Source organism: Callithrix jacchus, chromosome 8 (genome assembly GCF_049354715.1).
Source record: "Callithrix jacchus isolate 240 chromosome 8, calJac240_pri, whole genome shotgun sequence".
Lineage (NCBI taxonomy): Eukaryota > Metazoa > Chordata > Mammalia > Primates > Cebidae > Callithrix > Callithrix jacchus.
Window position 1 is genome coordinate 123,583,899 of NC_133509.1, and position 26,159 is coordinate 123,610,057.

The window sequence follows — 26,159 nt, forward strand, 5'->3', positions numbered from 1 at the left end:
TCTGTAGCAGTGTGAAAACGGACTAACACACCTTTATTAACATACTTAGTAAAATATTTTCACACGTACCTAGGAAGCTGACATCTCCTCAAAGGCAGGAATCAACAACACGGCAAGCTGGCAAGACCTTAAATTCATCACTGTACCTTAGGAGCACAACAGAAATACCAGCCTGGGCTTCTGGAAAAATCGAGCCCTTAAGTTTGATATCAGTAGATTATATATTTGAATCAAACTACTTTAGCTATTCCCCAAATCACCTTTACTAAGCTGCACTTTTAATGTTTGCCCAATGGCTTGTATCAACAAGCCAGGTAAAAATCACTACTGCAACCGCTATAGGTGTTGATGCTCTAAAAATACACATTCACCATACCTAGTATAAAGTCCCACACCACCGGAAAGTTCTTTGAAAATTTTCAAAGAAACTTTGATTTGCTGGAGAAGTAAGTATGCCTTTGTTTTTTTAAAATATGTAATGAAACTATTTTATACCCTGCTTTATTTTTGGCTTCCACGAAGCTCAGAATCAAATTTGATGTTTGACTGCTGTCATTTTATCTAGTTTGAATATGGTACTTCTATTTCTACTTCCCCGATACTGATTGTCTATTTGTATAATTTCTTTAGTACATATGGACTTGTTATAAGCTGACTCAAATACTTTATGAAATAGGCATGGAATAAATAAATGATGCCTAATAGAGCATTTTATTTAATCATCCCAGGTCTATGAACAGAATGATTCCTATCATTTTAGAAGAGATCCAAGAGAAAGAGATGATATATAAAACATGTAGAAAATAACAAAATGATAAGACCCTGTATTAGTTCGTTTTCATGCTGCTTTAAGGAACTGCCCAAGACTGAGTAATTTATAAAGAAAGAGGTTTAATTGACTCACAGTTCAGCATGGTTGGGGAGGCCTCACGAAACTTATAATCATGTCATAAGGGGAAAGGAAAGCAAGGCACCTTCTTCACAGGGTGGCAGGAAGGAGAAGTATGTGAGATCACAGGAAAAACTACAATTTATAAAACCATTGGATTTTGTGAGAATTGATTCACTATCACAACAGCAGCATAGGGGAAACTGCCCATAAGCCAATCACTTCCCACCAGGTTTCTCCCTTAACACCTGAGGATTACAAATCAAAATGAGATTTGGCTGGGGACACAAAGTTAAACTATATCAGACCCTAGCTCATACCTATAATCCTAGTACTTTGGAAGGCCAAGGCAGGCATATCACCTGAGGTCAGGAGTTTGAGACACAGTCTGGCCAACATGGTGAAACCCTGTCTCTACTGAAAATACAAAAATTAGCTGGGTGTGGTGGCATATGTCTGTGATCCCAGCTACCCAGGAGGCTGAGGCAGGAGAATTGCTGGAACTCAGAAGGCGGAGGCTGCAGTGTACTCCAGCCTGGGCAACAGAGCAAGACTTTATCTCAAAACAAAAACAACCATCATTGTATATAGTCTGAGTATATGAAGGAATTCAGGAAATGAAAAAATTTTTTTAAAAGAGATACAGTGCATTCATAACAACATACGAATTCAAAAAGAATTTTCTAATAAAACTTCATGATCAAAATAAATGCAACATATGACATTAATTTTTGAATTAGCAAAATAAAACCCTTCATCAATCAGTGTACATTTAAAAAATGCAAAATCCTTTCATTTATCTCGAGACTAATTTTCTGCAAAAATATAAAAGTCTTTTGTGAGAGAAAGGTCACTTAATAATATTTTGAAAGAAAAAGTACCTTTTCTTAAACATGGATATCGGAATAATTTTATAATTCCATAGTCATCAGCTGTAACTAAAACTTGGCCAACATAATTTCCATCTACTGAATTTATATCGTTGATATCTGAATACTTGGGCCAAATTCCATTTACTTCAAGGCCTGAAACACATGTCCATGAAGCCCAATGAACACCTTTTATTTCTTCTGTACTTGTCACCTCTTTTCCTCCTAAAAATAAATCAGAGTCTTAATTTAAGAAGTTATTTCATTTGATTTTCTCAAGCCTAAACTGTACTGATAACATAGTAAATTCTAAAATTTAAAGTATTTCCCACCCCACTTAGAGGAAAATACATATAGGTAGGTAAATTTGGGTTAACAGAAAAGAAAACTAAATGCAAGGATTTTTTTTAAAAGCTACTACTAAAATTACACTGATTCAGACACACACATTGCCTTGAATGATTAGCTTAGCAGGTTCACTTATATGGAGAAAAAAACTGAATCCTATTTTTAAAATGATACCGATTAGTGATAACAGGGTAAGTTACTTAAAAAAGGTAAAAGCCACGAGAAAGTGGCAAATTAGGTATTAAAAAAGAAGTCTAAGATACATAGTTGAGAAAAACGAGAGAACTGGAAAACACCAAGAAGAAAGGATGAGTGTGGGGCAATATATTTATGTTAGGTAAGAAGACTTTAGGACCCAGTCAATCTTCATTACATATAGACTGTTAATGAAAAACTTTTGGGGAAATGCATTAATTGAATTGTGCAGCCCATTTTATATAATAAGTTCTTGGAAGATAGTGATAAATTCACTAAGCACCACAATAAATAAAGTATTATGCGGCGGCCAGGTACAGTGGTTCACACCGTAGTCCCAGCACTTTGGGAGGCTGAGACAGGCAGATCACTGAAGGTCAGCAGTTAGAGACCAGACTGGCCAACATGGTGAAGCGTTGTCTCTACTAAAAATATAAAAATTAGCTGGGCATGGTGTTGGGCACCTGTAATCTCAGCCACTCAGGAGGCTGAGGCAGGAGAATCACTTGAACCTTAGAGGCAGAGGCTGCATGAGCTTAGCCATGCCACTACACTCCAGCCTGGGTGACAGAGCAAAACTCCATCTCAAAAAATAAAAATAAAAATAAAATTACTAAGAGGTAGTATTTTGATGCTCACTTGCTAATTTATTTACCTATTTGTTTAGTTAGAATCAGTGTCTTCCTTTTCCACCGAGGCTGGAGTACACTGGCATGATCTTGGCTCCCTGCAGCCTTGAACTCCCGAGTTCCAATGATCCTCCCACTGTAGGTGCAGGACATAACAGCCTGCTCTTTTTTTTTTTCTTTTTGGTAGACATGTGATCTCAACCTGTTGCCCTGGCTGTTCTCAAACTCCTGGGCTCACAAGATCCTCCCACTTTAACCTCCCAAAATGTTGGGTTTACAGGCATGAGCCACTGAACACAGCCTATTCCTCTTTTAAAATCTTTGAAACTCTGTTTTTCAAAGTTAGTTTGTTAGTTATATTATTAATATTTGCAAAGTTTTTTTTTTTTGAGACAGGCTCTTGCTCTGTCGCATAGCCTGGAATGCAAGTGGCAACATAATGGCTCACTGCAGCGTCATCCTCCCAGGCTCAAGTGACCCTCCTATCCCAACATCTTGAATAACTGAGACTACAGGTGCGTACCATCACACCCAGCTAGTTTTTGTGTTTTTTGGCAAAGATGGTTTTTGTTCATGTTTCCCAGGCTAGTCTCAAACTCCTAGGCTCAAGCTGTCAGTCCACTGTGGCCTCCCAAAGTGTTGGGATTACAGGCGTGAGCCACCATGCCCAGCCTGCAAAGTTTGAGATAATCACCAAAAACAAATAATTTATTGGTCTCACATTTCCAGTAATTGTAGTCACTTAATTAGTTCTACCCACAAAAGTGGCATTTTGACTCTCTAAGATACAGTAGTACTTTACCATACACTATGCTCATGGTATGGAATTCAATAAAAAGTGAAACTGTTTTAGATCCTCCAGGCAAAAGAGTTTTAAGAACCAAAGGATTTATAGTAGTAGTTGCCAGGGACTGGGAGAGGCAGAGGACTGTGGGGGCTGGGTCGGGGTGGATATAAAGAGATATAAGCTTCAGTTGTATAGGATGAATAAATTCAGAAGATCGAATGTACAGCAATGTTGACTATGGTTAATCGTACTGTTACTGTATGATACACCTGAAATTTGCTAAGAGAGTGGAACTTAAATGTTCTCAGCACGCACACACACAAAATGGTAACTATGTGAAGTGACAGAAACATCATTTAGCTTGATTGTGGAAATCATTTCACAGTGTATATATCAAAACATTACATTGTGTATTTTCAGTGTATACAATTTTTAATGTCAATTATACCTCAATAAAGTTGAAGGGAAAAAACAAAAGAATTTCAATAAAATAAAGCAGGCTTATAGAAAAGTCTACAATGCTTCAAATATTAGCTCAGATCTTCTTTGATTTCCTATGATCAAACGTAACTTACACTCTGCTTCTAGTAAAAGTCTAAAGTATTATATAGGCACTACAAATCTGTAATTTGCTAGAAATTGTTACCTGGCATTCTATAAAAAAGTCTTTTCCCATTTCCATCATTTGTCTGTAAATATCTACTGTCTGAGGACCAGTCCAGATGAGTGATGAAACTAAGGGATCCCAAACACTCGCCAACTTTTTTATAACGCTGAGCAACTCCATAAATATCAACTGAGCTGTCATTGCATCCAACAGCAAGGTAAGTTCCATCTGGTGAATATTTTAACTCATGAATTGCCTCCTTCCTATCTTTAATATGTACAACTTCCGTCATATCTCTGTTAAAAAGAAAAAATGAGACTATATGAACAGAAGTCACAACAGAATTAATTCAGTTTCAAACATGTCTAAAATGACTGTGAAGCTGTATCAAGTGCTTATAAACTATAAAATAAACCTAAATAACACAAGTAGTATTAGCTCAGGAACAACACGTTGCTGAACAGAAATACATGGAAACAATATATGCCAGAAGTACATGAAAATGCTGAATTTCAGTTTCTAAATTACTTTAAGTACTTTAGAGATCCATACTAAATTTCTGGAATTAATAAAGAATAAAGAAAGTAACAGATTTTTATGCTAAAAGAAGTTCTTTATGGAGTGTATGAAAAATGTTTAATTTAAACACTACATTTTTCAAACAATTTTTTTGTAAGGAGCTAGATGTGCAAAATTACATTCAGAAAATAAGAAAGAATGAAATTATCTATACTACTTCAGTAATACATTTAAATATATATCTTTATATAGCTACCACTAGTCATTTTTATTTCAACCTCTTTGACTTTTTTTTTTTTCTTGAGGCAGAGTCTTGCTGTGTTGCCCAGGCTGGAGTGCAGTGGCACAATCTTGGCTCAGTGCAATCTCAGTCTCCCAGGTTCAACCTCATGCCTCAGCACCCTGAGTAGCTGGGATTACAGGTATGTGTCACCATGCCTGGCTAATTTTTTTGACCTTTTAAAATAGAACACACATTCCTCCCTTAGGGACCATATTGACCAGTGAAATGGAACTTTTTTTCAACGATGACTTCTTATTGAGTATCCAAAAAAAAATACAGATATTAGTAACAGCCAAAAAATGGATAAATACATAGTAAAACACTGCTGAGTTTCAGAAGTTGTGAAATTTGTGGGCGGGAATAAGAGAAGCAAAGGGAAGGAGAAAAAGTAGGAAGAAGTTAAAATTCTTATTTCTAGTCAGTGTCAGAGACTTTTCTTCACATAAATTTTGCCTTCATTGACTTCTGTTACATGTGAGAGAATTAATCTTCAGTTGTATTTGAGTTACCATACAGCTGTGGGCCTGTTACAGTACTTAGTGATTACCCTAACCAATGTAGTGTTAGAAATAAAAATAGAAAAAGGAGCCCTAAGATAAATCAATGATTGTATTATTTGAAGCTTCTGTACTTTTAAGTTTCCCTAGTCAACATCACTTTTGCCTCTGCCTCTGCATTTCCCAGTGACTCCTTCACGTTAACGTTAAATCCACATACTTTATTGCCCTTTGCTCCATATCCATTCATCCATCCATCCGTCTTCCCTAGATGGAACAAGATTTTTAAGAAAAGTCTAAGGCACTATTTGGCAGCTTTTACTTTTTATGCCTCCTTTATTTAAAATTTTATAATCTTCTTCATGACCTTTATTAAAATACTTCTGGAAAATTATTCTGAAGTATTCTAGTATTTTTTACAGCATTTTTTTTCTAGAGACTTAATTCCTCCCAATTAATAAGAGAAGAATGGCTTATGTCCAAGATAACATGGACATAAGCCATTCTTCTCTTATTAATTGGGAGCATTTTCTGTTAACATGCCCCCTGCCCATACACACACACACACACACACACACACACACACACACACACAGAGAGAGAGAGAGAGAGAGAGAGAGAACAGAGATTCTAGTTGACTGTTTTTATAATATGAATAATATTGCTACGTCTATATAATGAATTATATAACTACTCTCTCACATGAAGAGTTTCTCTGACAAATTTAAGGAAAGATGACTACTATTAGATGAAAATTTGTTAATTTATTTAAAACATTCTGAATTAAGTCTTCTAGGAGACTAATATATGATCACTATGGTTTTTTTTAAGAAGCAGAGCGAGGCAAAAGCCTGGAAATCCTCATACATGAACCGTTCATAACATATCACAAAGGTATAGAGCTGATCATAGCATACAATAGAAGAATAATTTCTAGCTGAGGGATTCTGGAGAGACCTATCAAAGGAAGTGGAGTAGATAGCTATGATGTCTACATTTTATTCTGAGGAATGAATGAGATTTAGATCAGCAGAAGACAGGAAGTAGAGGTAAAGGACCCATATTACAGCAGAGAGAACAGTATGTGAAAAAGTTGAAGGCAAGAGAAAGTATTCAAGTTCAGCTTGTGTACACTGTAGTTAAATGAACATAAGCAAGGGGGCTTTGGGTATGAACTCAGTATGTTGAGAGACGTTGGGGGAAAATCATGAATGGGGTGCCTCACATGTCTTGTTAAGATTTTCAGCCTTAATTGGTGAGGTTAAGCTTGGATAAGACTTACCAGTCACACCACTAATTTGGTTCCAAGGTAAATAACAAATTAAAGGAGCATAGTAATAGGATCAAGACCAATTACAAGGTTACTGCAGATGATGGTTTCTCAGACTTCAGAAAAAAGTGAGCTTCTTTAAAATACAATGTAGTATTATATTCCATACTATGACAGGATGTAATACATACTACAGGTTAAAAATATAATTCTAATCTTATTCACAAACCTCAATTAACATCTTCCTAGAAAATTCATTAGGAAAGCAAAATCAGCAGGAGGTGGTGGTGATGGATTACAGACAGTTGGTTCAGGAGAAAGAGGTATCGAGGATAATGCCTAGGTTTTTGGCTTGCCCAGGAATATGGACAATGGCACCTTTCATTAGGCCCTCTATGCATATAAAATAGAAAATCTAAAAGAAATGGGTAAATTCCTGGACACATACACCCTCCAAAGACTGAACCAGAAGAAGTTGAATCCCTCAATAGACCAATAACAAGTTATAAAATTGAGACAGTAATCAATAGCCTACCAACAAAAGAAAGCTCAGGACCAGATGAATTTACAGCTGAATTCTACTAGAAATACAAAGGGGAGCAGATACACTTTCTTCTGAAAGTATTCTAACAATTGAAAAGAAGGGACTCCTCCCTAACTCATTTTATGAGGCCAACATCATCTTGATACCAAAACCTGGCAGAGAGGCAACAAAAAATTTCAGACCAGTATCCCTGATAAATAGCAATACAAAAATCCTCAATAAAATATTGGCAAACTGGATCCGGCAGCACATCAAAAAGATTATCCACCATGATCAAGTGGACTTCATCCCAGAGATGCAAGGCTGGATCAACAAATGCAAATTAGTAAATGTTAATTCATCACGTTTACTATTTATTTAGATCTAAATAAATAGATCTAAAGACAAAGACCTATGATCATCTCAATAGATGCAGAAAAGGCCTTTGGTAAAATTCAGCATCCCTTCATGTTAAAAATTCTCAGTGAACAAGGTATTGAAGGAACATACCTCAAAATAATAAGCTGTTTATGACAAACCCACAGCCAATATCATAGTGAACGTGCAAAAGCTGGAAACATTCCCCTTGAAAACTGACACAAGACAAAGATGTCCTCTCCTCACCACTCCTATTCAACACAGTATTGAAGCTCTGGCCAGGACCATCAGGCAAGATAAAGAAATAAAGCATATTCGAATAAGCAGAGAGGAATTCAGATTGTCTTTGTTCGCAGATGACATGATCGTATATCTAGAAAACTCCATTGTCTCAGACCAAAAGCTTCTTAAGCTGATAAGCAACTTCAGCAAAATCTCAGGATACAAAATCAATGTGTAAAAGTCACAACCATTCCTATACACCAACAACAGGCAAGGAGAAAGCCAATCATGAATGAATTCCTATTCACAATTGCTACAAAGAGAATAAAATACCTAGGATACAGCTAATAAGGGAACTGAAGGATCTTTTTAAGGAGAACTACAAATCACTGCTCAAGGAAATAAAAGAGGACACAAAAAAATAAAAATATTCCATGCTCCTGGATAGGAAGAATCAATATTGTGAAAATGGCCATGCTGCCCAAAGTAATTTATAGATTCAGTACTATTCCCATTAAACTACCACTGACATTCTTCAAAGAATTGGAAAAAAAAATTACTGAAGAATTCATATAGAACCAAAAAAAGAGCCCGTATAGCCTAAACTAAAAGAACAAGGCTAGAGGGATCACGCTACGGGACCTCAAACTATACTACAAGGCTACTGTAACCAAAACAGCATGGCTCTGGTACAAAACAGATACATAGACCAACGGAACAGAATAGAGAACTCAGAAATAAGACCACACATCTACAACCACCTGATCTTCAACAAACCTGACAAAAAGAAGCGATGGGGAAAGGATCTCCTATTCAATAAATGGTGGTGGGAAAACTGGCTAGCCATATGCAGAAAACTGAAACTGGACCCCTTAAGCTAGGATAAGAAGATAATGGCTAGCCTTATACAAAGGCTTACATGTTCCTTACATGTTATACAAAAATTAACTCAAGATGGATTAAACACTTAACACCCAAAATTATAAAAGCCCTAGAAGAAATTCTAGGCAATACCATTCAGGACATAGGCATGGGCAAAGATTTCATGATGAAATCACTACTATTAGCAACAAAAGTGAAAACTGACAAATGGGATCTAATTAAACTAAAGAGCTTCTGTGCAATAAAAGAAACTCTCATGAGGGTGAAGAGGCAACCTAAAGAGTGGGAAAAATGTTTTGCTTTGCAATCTACCCATCTGACAGAGGTCTAATATCCAGAATCAACAAGGAGCTTAAACAAATTTACAAGAAAAAAACCACCGAATTAAAAAGTGGGCAACGGACATGAGCAGACACTTCTCAAAAGATGACATTTACGCAGCCAACAAACATATGAAAAAAAGCTCAACATCACTGATCATTAGAGAAATGCAAATCAAAACCACATTGAGATACCATCTCATGTCAGTCAGAACGACAATTATTAAAAAGCCAGGAAACAACAGATGCTGGTGAGGCTGAGGAGAAATAGGAACACTTTTACACTGTTGGTGGGAATGTGAATTAGTTCAACCACTGTGGAAGATGGTGCAGCAATCCCTCAAAGATCTAGAACCAGAAACACCATTTGTCCTAGCAATCCCATTACTGGGTATATACACAAAGAAATATAAATCATTCTATTACAAAGATACATGCATGTGTAATGTTCATTGCAGCATTACTCCCAATAACGAAGACATTGAATCAACTCAAATGCCCATCAATGATAGACTAGATAAAGAAAATGAGGTACATATACAGCATGGAAGACTATGCAGCCATAAAAAGAAATGAGATCATGTCCTTTGCCGGGACATGGATGGAGCAGGAAGCCATTATCCTTAGCAAACTAATGCAGGAATAAAAAAAACACCAAACATCCCATTTTCTCACTTATAAGTGGGAGCTAACAATGAGAACATATGGGCATAGGGAGGGAAACAACACACACTGAGGCCTTTCAGGAGGTGGGGTAGGGGAGGGAGAGCATTAGGAAAAACAGCTAATGCATGCTGAGCTCAACCCATGTATGCCTAGTGTTCCAATACTGGAACACTAAGCTTGTGGGAGTTATTTATATTCTACTGCTCAAGCCCATTGCCAAGGTCTGATTTTTCATTAAAAAAATTTGCAATTGCCGGCATAAATGGGTTAATAACTAGGTGATGGCTTGACAGGTGCAGCAAACCACCATAGCACATGTTCACTTATGTAACAAACCTACACATTCTGCATATGTACCTTGGAACTTTAAAAAAATATTAAAATAAAAAAATACCGTCATAAGAGCTAAGAAAACCAGGTGAGAGATGACACAATCTGTCTGTAACACAGCAATAAGAAAAGACATATTGGAAGAAGGAGGGAAGGACGGTTTTACATTACTCATGTCACCCCTTCCCTCAAGCCACCTAAGACTCCATCAATGTATGAATGAAGAAATAGATATACCATTCATTCTTAAAAAAGGAAGAAAATCAACTGGGCATAGTGGCTCATGCCTATAATCCCAGCACTTTGGGAAGCTGAGGCAGGAGGACTGCTTGAGGCCAGGAGTTTGAGACAAGCCTGGGTAACAGTAAGGTCCAGTCTCAATAAAAATTTCAAAAAATAATTTTAGAAAAGGAAAAACATCCTGTCATTTGCTACAACATGGATGATCCTGGTGTACATTATGCTAGGTAAAATAAACCAGGCAGAGAAAGACAGATACTCCATGATCTCGCTTATATGTGGAATCTAAAAAAGTCAAACATAGCAGAGAGTAGATTTGTGGTTAATAAGGACAGGTGGGAAATGGGGAAATGTTGGACAAACAGTAAAAAGTTTCAGTCAGAATGAGTGAATAAGTTCTGAAGACATACTGTACAGCATGGTGATTAGAGTTAATACTGTATGATATAGTTGAAAATTGCTAAGACACATCTAAATGTTCTCACCCCCAAAAGTGGTAAGTATGTGAGGTGATGGATATGTTAACTAGCTTGATGTAATCATTTCACAAAGTATATGTATAACCAGTCTCATGTTGTACATCATAAATATATACAGTTTTTGTCAATTATGCCTTAATGAAACTGAGCAGGGGGCACAAAAATAAACTTTTAAAAAGGCAGACTGGTTATGAAATAATTTTTAAATTGTTAACAGTTTTTATTATGAAGAAAGGGTATGTTTTAAGAAGATATTGTGGCTTTACCCGAACACACCACCTTATATACTAATATAAGAATTATTATGTGAGATTCTAAGTTATTCTATTTTTTTCAAACTATAACATAACCCCCACTCTTGGTGTGGGTACTTTAATATGTTATGCTTAGTAATAAACCCTGCTTACCATGTGGAGAATACAAAGCAAATCAAGAAGAATAGTGACCAGGTAAATTTACATGGATTAAGAATACCATTTTGTGAGCTGGAATTTTGTGCTTCACCTACAAAGGCAGTTAATAATCAGAATAACCCTTTCAGTACTATTAGCAATGTTGGATTCAGGTGCTAAAATACAGTCTTATTAGGAATAAAAACTTTTCATCCAGTCTACTGCATTCAATGACTGAAAGGGCAAGTAAATGTATAACTAAAAAAAAAAAATCACTATTTTTGAATGCATATGAGCTATATGATAGGAATTCTTAGATGTTTTACATGCATCTTAAATTCTTGTAAAACCTCTGTAAGTGAGCTCTCCAATTCCAGTACTTCCAATACTTTCAGTTCTCACAGAGAAGAAAAAATGAAGCTGATAATGAATATTATCATTCATAAGTAATGACCGGGTGTTTCTATTTATGATTTATAACTTGCAAAACTGAAGAGCAACCTCCAAAGAAATTAAACAACCAATGAGAAAAATAACAGATGTTTAAGTTTATATGATGAGAGTTAGAGAGATTCTAGAATCAATGATCAAATCAGTGCCCAAATTTTAATAGTATGGATAGCCCAACAGGGAGGTCTCATAGTCTTTCATCTCTGTTTAAGAAGCTGTTTTACAATCATTAGACGAAATCGGCAACCAACAGAATGGGAAAAAATTTTTGCAATGTACCCATCTGACAAAGGGCTAATATCCAGAATCTATAAAGAACTAAAGCAGATATGCAAGAAAAAAACAAACTCACTGAAAAGTGGGCGAAGGATATGAACAGACAGTTTTCAAAAGAAGACACATATGAGGCCAATAAACATATGAAAAAATGCTCATTATCACTGGACATTAGAGAAATGCAAATGAAAACCATATTGAGATACCATCTCACATCAGTTAGAATGGCAATCATTCAAAAATCTGGAGACAACAGATGCTAGAGAGGACGTGGAAAAATAGGAACACTTTTACACTGTTGGTGGGAGTGTAAATTAGTTCAACCATTATGGAAGACATAATGGTGGTGACTCCTCAAGGATCTAGAAATTGAAATTCCATTCGACCCAGCAATCCCATTACTGGGTATATACCCAAAAGATTAAAAATCTTTCTATTATAAAAACATATTCACACATATGTTCAATGCGGCACTGTTTACAATAGCAAAGACCTGGAATCAACCCAAATGCCCATCTATGATAGACTGGACAAGGAAAATGTGGCACACATACACCATGGAATACTATGCAACCATAAAAAATGATGAGTTCATTCATCATGACAGAGGCATGAATGCCTCTAGAAATCATCATTCTCCGCAAACTGACACAAAAACAGAAAACCAAACACCGCATGTTTTCACTTATAGGCAGGTGATAAACAATGAGAACACTTGAGCACAGGGAAGGGAACAACACTCACGGGGCTAGGTAGGGAGATGGTGAGGAGGTGAGGGGAGGGACGGGGGGTGGGGCAGATGGGGAGGGATAACACTGGGAGAAATGCCAGATGTAGGAGACGGGGTTGGGGGAGGCAGGGATGTGGCATGTGGCATGTATGTACTTATGCAACAATCTGCAGGAGGCAGGACATGCACAGGTACCCCAGAGCCCAAAGTATAATTTAAAAAAAAATAAGAAGCTGTTTTGGCATGACAAAATAAAGTAATACGACATATTTGTAGAGCTCTGGGGGAAAAGCTTTAATTTATATTCAAATGTTATATGCATATTTTTAAAAAATATAAGATGCATAGAGTAGTCAAATTCTCTTTCACAGAGACCCAGAAAGTAAAATGATGGTTGTTAGGGGCTTAAGAGACAGAAGAATGGGAATTATTTTTTACTGGATACAGGGTTTCTTTTCTATTTTGGAAGATGAAAAAATTCTGAAGCTAGAGGGTGGTGATGGTTACACAACAATGTGAATGTACTTAATGCCACTGAATTGTACATTCAAAAATGGTTGAAATGCTAAGTTTATATATTATATATATTTTACCACAATAAAAAAATGTTAAAAGTCTCAGCTATCTCATTATAAAAAGTGGTCTCAGGGAAGTCACATGTAGATCAGAAGTACAAGAGAACATAATGTATCTGAAGAAGTGAAAGAAGTTTCCTATAAATGAAAGAAAGACACTGAAATACTAAGAAACAGGCTGGAGAGATGGACACTACATATCACATGAGGGATTATGGATTTCAACCTAAGGACAGTACAAAGCCTTTATCAGAACTAAAACAGATTTACAAGAAAAAATCAAACAAGCCCATTCAAAAGTGGGAAAAGGATATGAACAGACACTTTACAAAAGAAGACATACATGAGGCCAAAAAACATGAAAAAATGCTCATCATCACTGGTCATTAGAGAAATGCAAATCAAAACTACATTGAGATACCATCTCACGCCAGTTAGAATGGCGATCGTTAAAAAATCTGGAGACAACAGATGCTAGAGAGGATGTGGAGAAATAGGAACACTTTTACACTGCTGGTGGGAGTGTAAATTAGTTCAACCATTGTGGAAGACAGTGTGGCAAATCCTCAAGGACCTAGAAATAGAAATTCCATTTGATCCAGCAATCCCATTACTGGGTATATATCCAAAGGATTATAAATTGTTCTACTATAAGGACACATGCACACAAATGTTCATTGCAGCACTATTTACAATAGCAAAGACCTGGAACCAACCCAAATGCCCATCAATGATAGACTGGACAGGGAAAATGTGGCACATATACACCATGGAATATTATGCAGCCATCAAAAATGATGAGTTCATGTCCTTTGTAGGGACATGGATGAAGCTGAAGACCATCATTCTCAGCAAACTGACACAAGAACAGAAAATGAAATACCGCATGTTCTCATTCATAGGCGGGTGTTGAACAATGAGAACACATGGACACAGGGAGGGGAGCACTACACACTGGGGTCTGTTGGGGGGAATAGGAGAGGGACAGCAGTGGGTGGGGAGTTAGGGAGAGATAACATGGGGAGAAATGCCAGATATAGGTGAAGGGGAGGAAGGCAGCAAATCACACTGCCACGTGTGTACTTACACAACTATCTTGCATGTTCTTCACATGTACCCCAAAACATAAAATGTAATAAAAAAAAGCCTTTATCATACTTTAGAAATAAGAGGAATGCACACAAATGTATTTTAAAAGGAATCACCATCACTGTGGAGTAAAGAAAGGTCTTGAGGGGAAGCAAAATAGCAGGTAAGAAGATCAGCTAAGAGGCTATTCCACCAATCCAGTTAGTAGATGACAGAAGCCTACACAAGAGTACAATGGTGAGAATGAAAGGAAGGAGATTAATTTGAGAGCTATTTCGGAAGTAGACTCTCCAGAACTCTTAATTAACTACATAGGAGAGGCGAAAGAGAGAACTGTGTTAACAGTTTCTGAATCGAGCAACTGTGTGAAGGATCTTGCCATTCACTGAGGTAGAGAAGAAAGACTTCATAAGTACTTATCCTGTGAACAAGTGTAGAGGTCAGCAAATTTCTTACTGGCTGCATAGAATTCAATTGAATTCACCTATCTATAATTCAACACAAAATGCTAACTGCCTCACCAAATTCTTTTAAATTTTTCTAATTATGCAAACAAAAGAAGAGATGGAGGCATTTTTTAAAAGCATAAAGCTGTAATTAATAATGACAAAAACAAAAAACCATTTACCTATTTTAACAGCCTCAGCTTGTTAAATGATAAGGGAATCATTACTGAAAATCTACACTGATAAGAAAAGGTAGCTGGGACCCAAATTTTATATCTCAAAATTTTAGCCATTAATCTATTAAGCATTCTTAACCCTTCAGACCAAGGTGTCTGGGTTTACTTTTCTGACAAAGCTATTTTTATAAATATATTTTTATACTTGATGAAATTAATATCTGAATTACATATATTAAGAAGGGGAAGGGAAAAGGATAAATCGGTAAAAACAACAAGTATTATACATTCTGTATCACTGAACAGAAAATTACTATGTGGTTCTATTTCTACCCTGATACCATACCTTACTCTAAGTACAGTGAATGAGCCATCCTTCATTCCAAGGGCAAGATGGATTCCATCTGCATTTACAGCTGCACAACGAATTGGTTCTTCCATATTACACCTTGCTATTAATGCATGATCTACCAGGCTCCATATCCTGTGAAATTTAATTTTAAAAATAAAAAAGAATAGTTAGGTAATGCATACTTTAAAAATAATGAAAATATTTTGGTTAAAATAATAACCTCATCTTAATTAAATAAATCTAGATAACTATCTGCTTAATTAAGATAAAGCTAGATAACTATCAAGAAATTCTTATCTATAAAAATGGGAATTGTTCATGCTTAAATGACAGAAGTTGAAGGGATCTTTTGTTTTTATTTTTATCTTTTTAGAGACATCATCTCACTCTGTCACACAGGCTAGAATGCAGTGGCATGATCATATCTCACTGTAACCTTGACCCTGTGGCTCAAGTGATCCTCTTGCCTCAGACTCCTGAGTAGCTGGAACTACAGGAATGTGTCATCTAACCTGGCTACATTTTGTTGTTGTTTTGGTATCCTTTTAGCACAGCTATAGTGTCACTGCATAAAAAACACAATGAATGATTTGCCATCTAATTGAATAACATTAAAGTCCATGCCCCATTGTGCCTTATGAATGTAACATTCTACGTCCAATTTTATCTTTTTCCTCTTATTTCAACATGACAAGAATGCACTGCTAATAAATAATAATGTCACCATATGGTAATGCACACAGTGCTCAAAATTCTGTCAAGTTGTAATTGTGCCACTGAAATTTGTAATGCACTGAAAGCAGTGCAAAGTGACGTGAGTAGCATAAAAAATATCAATAATTATCTGGAAAGAATTAAGTTGAGTCTCTATCTTACTCTTTACACTAAAGGAAGAGCTGTACACAGATTAGGAGTTAAGCACAAAAATAAAACCACTAATGAACTGAAAGAATATATTGAAAATTTTTTAAAAGTAATTTTGGGGACTATTTCTCTTTGACACAATCCTAGAAGTCATGAAAGAAAATACTGATAAATTCAGTTATATAAAATAAAACAACCTACACGAAGTAAAAAAAAGCAAGTAACGAACTACTGAAATTATTTGCAATTTACATTATCAGCAAAGGATTAATATCCAGAATACATGAAGAACTACTAAAAGTAAAGAAGAAAAAGATCAACAACCCTACAGAAAAAAAGGTAAGAAATAAGGGAAGTTTACAGAAAGGATTCTAGGAACCCACCTAACTTTTTAAAATTAGTAAATATAGGGAAAGAATTAAGCACTTTTCTGCCTTAATTATAACCAGGATAAATAAATAATTGATGAGAAGAAATTCTCTTTATAGAAATACTACAGCTAACAAATAATAAGTAATAAATATAAATATTAGAATGCCACCATTTGAAACTCTTATTAAAATGATAGTTTAGGCCATGCAGTCCCAACAGGGGCTATTTCCCAAGAGGCGGTAAAAATTATTTCTTAAGGGTAAAATATGTTAAATATTACAATGGTTTGTGTTCTCTTAAGGGGTCACAATACAAAAAGAGACACACAGTTGTCTGTGATCTTAAAATTTCAGAGAGAGGGTGTGATCAGGAAAAAACAATGTCTAGAAAGTCTCATTACTAAAGTGACAATGAACAAAGATTGGGACATACTGATCTAGACAATAATCATCAATGGCTGCTAATAGAAAAGGAGGTTACACATTACATATCATCAAGCAGGAATACATCACCACCTAGGAAATATCCTTGGTGAAAATTCATAACGGTATCTCATCAAACCTCTAAATCTAACTACCAATTTAAAGGACACAGGGAACACAGACTATGTTAAAATTAAAATATGCAATTAGCCAAATCCAGAAAATGAGAAATCCTACAGGGTGAATACTATTTCCTCAATGAATAAACTGTAAGCAGAACAAAAAGGGAAGGAAGAAAGCTGTAGAATAAGAGAGACAGAAAAGACATATCAACAATCGCAATATATGAACCTTATTTGGATCCTGATTTTAACAAATCACAAAGTTTTTTTATGAGACAATTGGGAATTTCTGTACTAGCTAGCTAGAGAACACTGTGTAATAACAGTACTGTGGTGATGTTAGAGATATCTTTTAAAGACACAAACTGAAATATTTAGATGAAATCAAGGGAAAAAAAAACAAATGGCAAACTGGGGAAAACAAACCTCAACTCCTAAAATTGATCAGTGGTTCTCAAACTTTACCATGTATCATAGTCACTTGGAAGGCTTCTAAAATCACAAATTGCTGCATTTCTGGTAGTAGGTCCTGTAAAAGGCCTGATAATTTGCATTTCTTACAAGGTCTTAGGTAATGCTGATGTTGCTCATTCAGGAGCCACACTTTGAAAACCACTGTCATAGACAAGGTTTCTAATTTCTTTTTTTTTTTTTTTTTTTTTAGGGAGGGAAGGAGGAAGGGAGGAAGGCAGGAAGGGAGGGAAGGAAGAAGGGAGGGAGGAAGGAAGGGTGGAAGGAAGGGAGGAAGGGAGGGAGGGAAGGGAAGGAAGGAATTCAAGCAATGAGAGAGACATTGCCGACCTGGATCTAGAGGTTTACAAGTTGATTTCTTTTTTTTGAGAGAAGGAAAGAAAAAAAAAATGAGTAAAGGAGAGAAAAAAAGAGGAAGAGAGAGAGGGACGGTGAACGGAAATATTGCTTTATTCTGAAAAAAAAATGGGTATTAATAATGGCCAATCAATGTTTCATTTAAACCTATGAGTAGGTGTGATGTGGTATTGACAAGAATGTATATTTTATGTATTTGAAGTGGAGAGCTCTATAAATATTTATTAAATTTACTTGTTCCGGATCTGAGTTCGAGTCCTTAATATCCTTATTAATTTTCTATCTCATTGAATCTAAGTCTCTATGTATCTGGGTGTTAGGATCATTAGCTCTTGTTGTTATATTGATCCTTTTACCACTGTATCTTTGTTGCTTTAAAATCTATTTTATCCGCTACGAGAATTGCAACTCCTGCTTTTTATTTATTTATTTATTTTTGCTCTCCATTTGGTTGGTAAATCTTTCTCCATCCCTTTGTTTTGAGTCTTTGTGTATCCTTGCATGTGAAACAGGTCTGGATGTAACATGCCGTTGGGTTTTGGCTGTGTCTTTTGATTGGGGGATTTAGTCGATTTAAATTTAGGGTTACTGCCATTTGATGTTAACTGGCTGTTTGATCTATTCGTTGGTGTAAATTCTTCTTTATGTTGGTGCTCTTTACTTTTTGGTATATTTTTAGTAAGGCTAATACTGGTTGTTTCTTTCTGTGTGTAATGCCTCTTTCAGAAGCTCTTGTAAAGCAGGCCTGGTGGTAATAAAATCTCTGAGTACTTGCTTGTTCATAAAAGATTTTATTTTTCCTTCAGTTGTGAAGCTTAGTTTGGCTGGATATGAAATTCTGGGCTGAAGGTTCTATTCTTTGAGAATGTTGAATATTGGCCCCCACTCTCTTCTGGCTTGTAGAGTTTCTGCTGAGAGATCTGCTGTAGGTCTGATAGGGTTGCCTTTGTGGGTAACCCGACCTTTCTCTCTGGCTGCCCTTAGTATTTTCTCCTTCGTTTCAACCCTGGTGAATCTAACGATCATGTGCCTTGGGGTTGCTCTTCTTAAGGAATATCTTTGTGGTGTTCTCTGTATTACCTGGGGTTGAATATTGACCTGCTTTGCTAGTTCAGGAAAATTTTCCTGAATAATATCCTGAAGGGTATGTTCCAGCTTGGATTCATTCTCTCCGTCACATTCAGGTACACCTATCAAACGTAAATTTGGTCTTTTCACATAGTCCCACACTTCTTGGAGACTTTGCTCATTCCTTTTTATCCTTTTATCTCTAATCTTGTCTTCTTGTTTTCTTTCATTAAGTTGGACTTTGACCTCTGTTATCCTTTCTTCTGCTTGAACAATTCAAGTGTTTAAACCTGTGCATACTTCTCGGAGTTCCTGTATTGTATTCTTCAGTTCTATTAATTCACTTATATTCCTCACTAAGTTGTCTATTCTCAATAGGATTTTGTCAAACCTTTTTTCAAAGTTTCTAGTTTCTTTACGTTGGGCTACAATATGTTCTTTTAACTCACAGAAGTTTCTTATTATCCATTCCTTGAAGAGTGATTCTGTCACTGGGATGCACTCATTCTCTGTCAAGCCTTGTTCCATTGTTGATGTGGAACTGTGATCATCTTTAGAGGGAGAGGCATTCTGACTTTGAGTATTCTCAGCCTTTTTACGCTGGTTTCTTCCCATCGTTGTAAATTTATCCTCCTGTCGTCTTTGAAATTACCAACTTTCAGATTAGGTCTCTCGACTGGACGTCCAAGTTGTTAGTTCCCAGGGCCAGAACGGCAGCATTAAGACTGATGGTGCTTTTGTGCCCAGAATTCTCCTGTCTGGCTTCCTTCTTGTGTCTGTAATGGGTGACTTTGCCTTCCCCGGGCTCCAAACGTCGGTCAGAAGGGGAACCAGTCTCATTTACTCTGCGCCGAGAGCTGCTGCGCTGAGGTGCCGTCACAGCCTCTGCGCCGGTCTCAGGAGTCATGCTGGGGACCCATGTGGGTCCTCCAAACCTCGGTCAGAAGGGGAGCCAGCCCTGTTTACTCTGCTCCAAGAGCTGCTGCTCTGAGGTGTGGCGAACCCGCTGCGCCGGCCACAAGAGTCGCGCTGGTGGCCCCTGTGGGTCCTCCAAGCCTCGGTCAGAAGGGGAGCCAGCCCTGTTTACTCTGCTCCAAGAGCTGCTGCACCGAGGTGCCAGTGAAACCACTGCGCCAGCCACAAGAGTCGCGCTGGCAACCCATGTGGTTCCTCCACTGGGGATCTTCTGCTCTGTGAGTGACCAGAATTTGTCTGAAAGTGTGGCGTCCTCGAGTTCTCTGCGCTTTGACTGAGAGCTGCAATCCCAAGCTGTTATCGATTGGCCATCTTGGATCGTTCCCCCCTCTAATTTCTTTAATATATAGACAGATACCATTAGATCTTATTTTAGATCAAGCAGAGAAAAAGACCTATGAACTAACGGAAAATAGGCAAAGAGCTTGGACAGGTCACAGAAAAATAATGTCCTCTAAACATATAAAAACATACTCAAAAACTGTCAGTATGAGAAATACATATTTTCAAAATGTGACAAGATATCATTTTTTATCTTTTTGGATTATAATTAGTTCTGTTAAGGATGTGGGAAAACAGGTACTGTCAATATATTGACGATAGGTATATGAATTGTTGCTGCCTCTACATAAGGCCTTATCTTACAAAATTTTAAATGCATATATCCTTTGACTACTGCTAAACTTTTAGCAGGGATATTCACACATGTACAAAATGACAAATGTTCAATGATATTCACTGCAAGTCCTGTATTTATAAAATACACAAAACTGGAAGAAACTAATCTTCCATCAGTAATGGATTAGTTGAATAAATTATAGTACATCCATGCAGTGAAATATTATATGGCTGTTAAAAAGGAGATAGCTCTATATACTCTGATATGGAACAAACTCCATATCATATATTTATAAGAGAAAAAACCAAAATCTTACTAATAATTAATTCTATTAATGTTCAGTACTTATTACTTATGTTCATTTGTTACACCATGAGCCAATAAAGCTTTAATCAGAGTATTTTAAGGTTTCTTTATGTTGATCTATGGATAAATTTCAGCCTATGGAATTATTAGAATTTGCTTACCTGACTGAACGATCATCACTTCCAGTCACAGCCAAAGGTTTAGTAGGATGGACAGCAAGTGCCCAAAGTTCACCTTCACAATGCCCTTGCATAATTAGAAAAGGTTTATTTCTTTCTTGCACAACAATTTCAAAAATTTCACTGTCCTGTGTTCCAACTAGAATGTGGTCACCTCTCCAACAAACACTCCTTACAGACAAACCTAGTAAAAAGTAAACTGTATTTAATATATAATGTTGTAATAATCATAGCAGCAGGAGGCAGACAAATCCCTAAGCAGATAGGGGCAGGTCCTGGTGAAATCCAACCTTCAAACCTAAGACAGTTTAAAGCCTGAAAGCCAAACTATAAGTCTTGGATAAATCCACAGACCGATGGAGAACCTCTCTTCCCATCTGGTGCACTTCCCTCTGACTGATCCCCACCTTTCACCTACTTTACATATACTTGCCCTTCCCTAATTGGTTTTTTACAGTGTTGTGCCCATATCTGAGTGGTGCCTTTTTTAAAAACTTTTTTTGCATACTCACAAACAAGTCAGCACGCACTCCCCCATTCTGAACCCATAAAAGCCCTTAAGTCACCCACATTTGGAGACTGCCCACCTTTGGGCAGGGGAGACTAACTGACTTCAGTCCATCCCACGTACCCTCTCCACTGAGAGCTGTTTTGTCACTCAATAAAACTCTTCACCTTGCTCATCTGCCAGCTGTCATCATAACCTCTTTCTGCTTGGATGTGGGACAAGAACTCAGAACTCACCAAATGGTGAGTGCAGGCAGAGCTTCAACCCTGTAGCATTCCCCTCCTACTTGCCAGGCAACAGGAGAGGGAGCCGCTGGGCACTACATGCCCCCATTCATTGGGATGTGGATGGCAGGACTGAAAGAGCTATTAACATGCTGTAATACCCCCTTTGGGGCTTCAGGGTTGCTGGAGTCCCCAAGTTTTTTGGGTGCCATGATATCCCCTTGTCCAGACACCAACACCCAAGGCAGAAGCAAGTCACAGCACACTCAGCCCAGCTGTGGGCTGAACATGGATCCTGCAGTGAGTGTGGGATCCAGCCACAGTGCAAGCCAAGCACAGCCTGTGAGGCCAAGAGGTCAGGGAACCTCCTGGCAAGCCTGGAGCCCAGTGCAGCCCTGGACAGGAGCATTGCCAGCCACAGAGGTCTCTAGCTAGCAAAGCAGCACCCAAAATATCCTGCATCAATAATGTCAATCTTCCTAAATTGAAGTTAATTTTTGTAGCTTTTATATCTTAGATGTGAGACAGAAGAAAATATGTAAGTCCTTGATCCATACTCACATTTCTTTAACTGTGCATGTCGCTTTCCACATGAAATGGTATTTCTGTCATTTTATGTACCTAGTTCCTACCCATTCTTCAAGACATGTACTCTTGTTCCTTTTAGACAACTCTAGCCATGTCTACTTGCTCCGGCAGTCTTATAACAGTCTGCATTGTCCAATGCAGTACTCGATAGGTAAATCACCTTTATACAATTGTATTCTTTTTCTCCTTTAATAATCTGACTTTTTACTTGTCTACATTTCATTTCTTCAATACTCATAAAATCATTAAAAAGAGAGAACTTTACTTTTTCTGCATACTCCACAATGTCTTTTGTAATTGTAGAAAAGCTGTTAAGTTTCTCATGTGTGTTACGTGGCCAATATAAAGATATGGTGTACCTAACAATGTTCTTGTGAGGATCAGATAAGAAAAAGTCTCAAATTATTTTGTAAGTTTAAAGCACAATGTTTAGCAAAACTAATGAAAATAGAATAACAGCATTTACATGCTTATTATGTACTATCCTTATAAACATTTCAGAAGTATCAATTCATTCGATCCTATATCCTAAATAAGATATTTATTCTTATTATCCTCATTTACAGGTGAGGCCAAATTACTAGCCCAAGGTCACACAACTTGTAGGTGACTGGAATATGGTTTAAACACAGATGTGTGAGTACCTTCTATAGTAAAAGATTGTTTTATTATATCAATTTTTTTTAATCCCCAAGAGAAAAAATTCCCCCAACTGCTGACAAATTTGGATGACGGAAAAACACATCTATCCACATTTAAATCATCCCGAACAAAAGTTTCCCCAACCCTCAACATTTACCCTGAAACTGTTTATTTAGAATGGTTTATTAGTTAAATAGTTATTTAGCATTCTAATAGTAAAATACTTTCAAAATCCAAAGATACCTGAGTACCTCTCACATCTCTCTATAGGTCTCATTATAATAGATAATAGACTTATGAAAGAATCTGTCTCCTAACAATGAATCCAAACTCTTTTTTTTTTTGAGACAGAGTTCTGCTGTTGTTACGCAAACTGGAGTGCAATGGCATGATCTCGGCTCACCGCAACCTCCGCCTTCTGGGTTCAAGCAATTCTCCTGCCTCCGCCTCCCGAGTAGCTGGGACTACAGGTGCCCACCACCATGCCCAGCTAATTTTTGTATTTTTTAGTAGAGACAAAGTTTCACCTTGTTGACCAGAATGGTCTCGATCTCTTGACCTCGTGATCCACCCGCCTTGGCCTCCCAAAGTGCTGGGATTATAAGTGTGAGCCACCGCGCCCGGCCGAATCTAAACTCTTCATAGGCAAAATTTCTCATTAATAGAAGACTCTCAATCAAATGCATACAGGGTGAAGAGGCAAATATAAGTCTTATTTATACTTACTGAAAGAAAGAGATAATCTTTGGGATGTTTAGAGTTTGACTATTAATAAGACATTTGTTTTGTTAATACCTTTGTATCCCTGATCTGTTTCCCTGAGATCAATCACAGTAATTGGTTTAAAAGTTAAATCCCAAAGACGAATACAACCATCTCTGCCACCAGTAGCAAAGCCTTCTTCACAAGCATTCATACTAAAAATTCCAGCCTAGAAGAGGAAATAAAATAATTTAACAACAAATGTTTTTTAAGAACATCTCCAATATGAAGGTAGAAACCCTTTTAAACCAATTTAACAATATTTTGGTAGGACATAAGAAAAATAATTACACCAGAAAACACAAAAGAAAATCCATATGAACTTAATACAGTTGCCCCTTGTGAATTTGAACATCACTGACTCGTGGATTTTTTTCAATAAATGCAGTCAACTCTGTATCCACAGTTCCACATCAGCAAAAAAAAAAAAAACCCAGATCAAAATACCATCTTTGTGGGATGCAAAACCCATGGATTGGGAGGGCTTTTACATATGTGGGTTTCCCAGGGCAAGACTTGAGTATGTACAGATTTTGGTATCTGTGGTCCTTGAGCCAATCACCCCAAAATATCAAGGCATGACTATATATAATCAAGGTGGTATTTAAAGATAAGGATATAACACAAAAGAAAATAAATTTAAACCTTATACCACATGTAAAAATGAATGATAGATGAACTTAAAATTCTAAATGTAAAAAATAAAACAAAAATATTAGAAGAACAACAACATTTAGGTAACTTTGGGCTGTGAGAGACTTTTCTACGCATGGCAAGTCACCCACAAGTTTTAAAATTGTTCATATGAGAAAAGATATAAGCAAAGACAAACAGATTAGAGAAATGTTTGCAACATGTATGACTGTCAAAAGATTAATAAACCTAATGCCCAAATGAATAATGGAAAGAAAAACAATTCAACAACCACCAAAAATTTAAAAAGTAAAGAAGCAAAGGGTAGGAAAACCCAATTAATAGAAATTTAATGCACTGAGGACTTTTCTACATGAAGATCTTGCTGTTAACAACGTGGAGGCTTTGTGCTATCTAGCTACCTTTACTTTATAAAGGGGACCCAACTACTAAAAAGCTCAAACCAGAAAAACGCTAAAAAGTTTTAACAGCAGAATTCTTTTTCTTTAAGTTATTTATATGAAAACTGAATTGCCTCTCATAAATTACCCTAAAGAGCACTTGCTTTATTCTGGTGTGGTTAATCTAGAATCCTTTTAGATTCAAGTCAACAAGCTTTCTCAAAACACTACTCTTGAGAAAGACACCATACTAAAGCAATGGCTTTAACAAGATACTAATTATACTAATGTAATAAATATCCATGAGTCTAATCAATTTCTTCATTGAAATCTTGAAAACAAATAAATTGAGTTACAACAGCATTTTTCAAGCAACCAAACTGACTAGAAACAATATACTATGTTATGCAGTCTGTCATTCTAAGACAAGATTAAGTAATACACATTAAAGCGTTTAAAATATTTAAATATACTTACAGCATGGGCTCCTTGTATTGTTCGTATAAGATTGATTCCTTTCCAAACATATATATCCCCATTGAGTGCACCAGAATATGTTAATTCATCCCTTGCACAGGCTAGGCACAGTATTGTCTGAAGGTCACCCGTCTTACCAAAGACACCTCGTTTTGGGGTCAGAGCATTTCCACATAAACTCCAGAACTAAAAAGTATACAGTATAATCAAATTACCAAGAATTCTTACAAAATAAAGTAAAACATTCCCAATACTTTGATGCTATGTTACAGCAGTGTGCTAGAAATTAACTAAGAAATTGCCTTATGATAAAATCACACTCAACATTCAGATCCTCAATCTAGTGTTGTCAAAAGTTATGTTATAGCATAGCTACAGTCACTGGTCTCTAACTTTATCTGTAAGAATGAGGGAGTTTAACCAGATTATTTTTAAAATATGCTATGCTTTCCTTAGGTTTCTGAAAAAAAAAAAAAAATCTACATAAAACTCAGGTCAAGCCAGGTGTGGTGGCTCACGTCGGCTCAAAGCCAAGATGGGTGGATCACCTGAGGTCAGAAATTCAAGACCAGCCTGGCCAACATGGTGAGACCCCAGACCCACCCCATCTCTACTAAAAATACAAAAATTAGCTGGGTGTGGTGGTGCATGCCTGTAATCGCAGCTACTCGGAAGGCTGAGGCATGAGAATCACTTGAACTCAGGAGACAGGGGTTGCAGTGAGCTGAGATTGTATCACCGCACTCCAGC

At 36.8% G+C, this 26,159-nt stretch overlaps 1 protein-coding gene across 30 annotated transcripts in view; it reads right to left on the reverse strand.

Annotated features, from left to right (window-relative positions):
- The window catches only part of EML5 (EMAP like 5), a 203,847-nt gene that overhangs the window by 122,602 nt on the left and 55,086 nt on the right, over positions 1-26,159 (reverse strand). For all 30 annotated transcript variants that reach the window (XR_013521448.1, XR_013521449.1, XR_013521447.1 and 27 more), the window contains 6 exons: positions 25,410-25,595; positions 23,932-24,067; positions 21,157-21,358; positions 15,414-15,551; positions 4,364-4,620; positions 1,771-1,983 (listed from right to left, as the gene is read on the reverse strand). Coding sequence is in view for 12 of the 30 variants with exons in the window: in XM_035261240.3 (XP_035117131.1) it covers positions 1,771-1,983; positions 4,364-4,620; positions 15,414-15,551; positions 21,157-21,358; positions 23,932-24,067; positions 25,410-25,595 (1,132 nt within the window). In the remaining 18 variants the exon portion in view is untranslated. The remainder of the gene's footprint in view (positions 1-1,770; positions 1,984-4,363; positions 4,621-15,413; positions 15,552-21,156; positions 21,359-23,931; positions 24,068-25,409; positions 25,596-26,159) is intronic.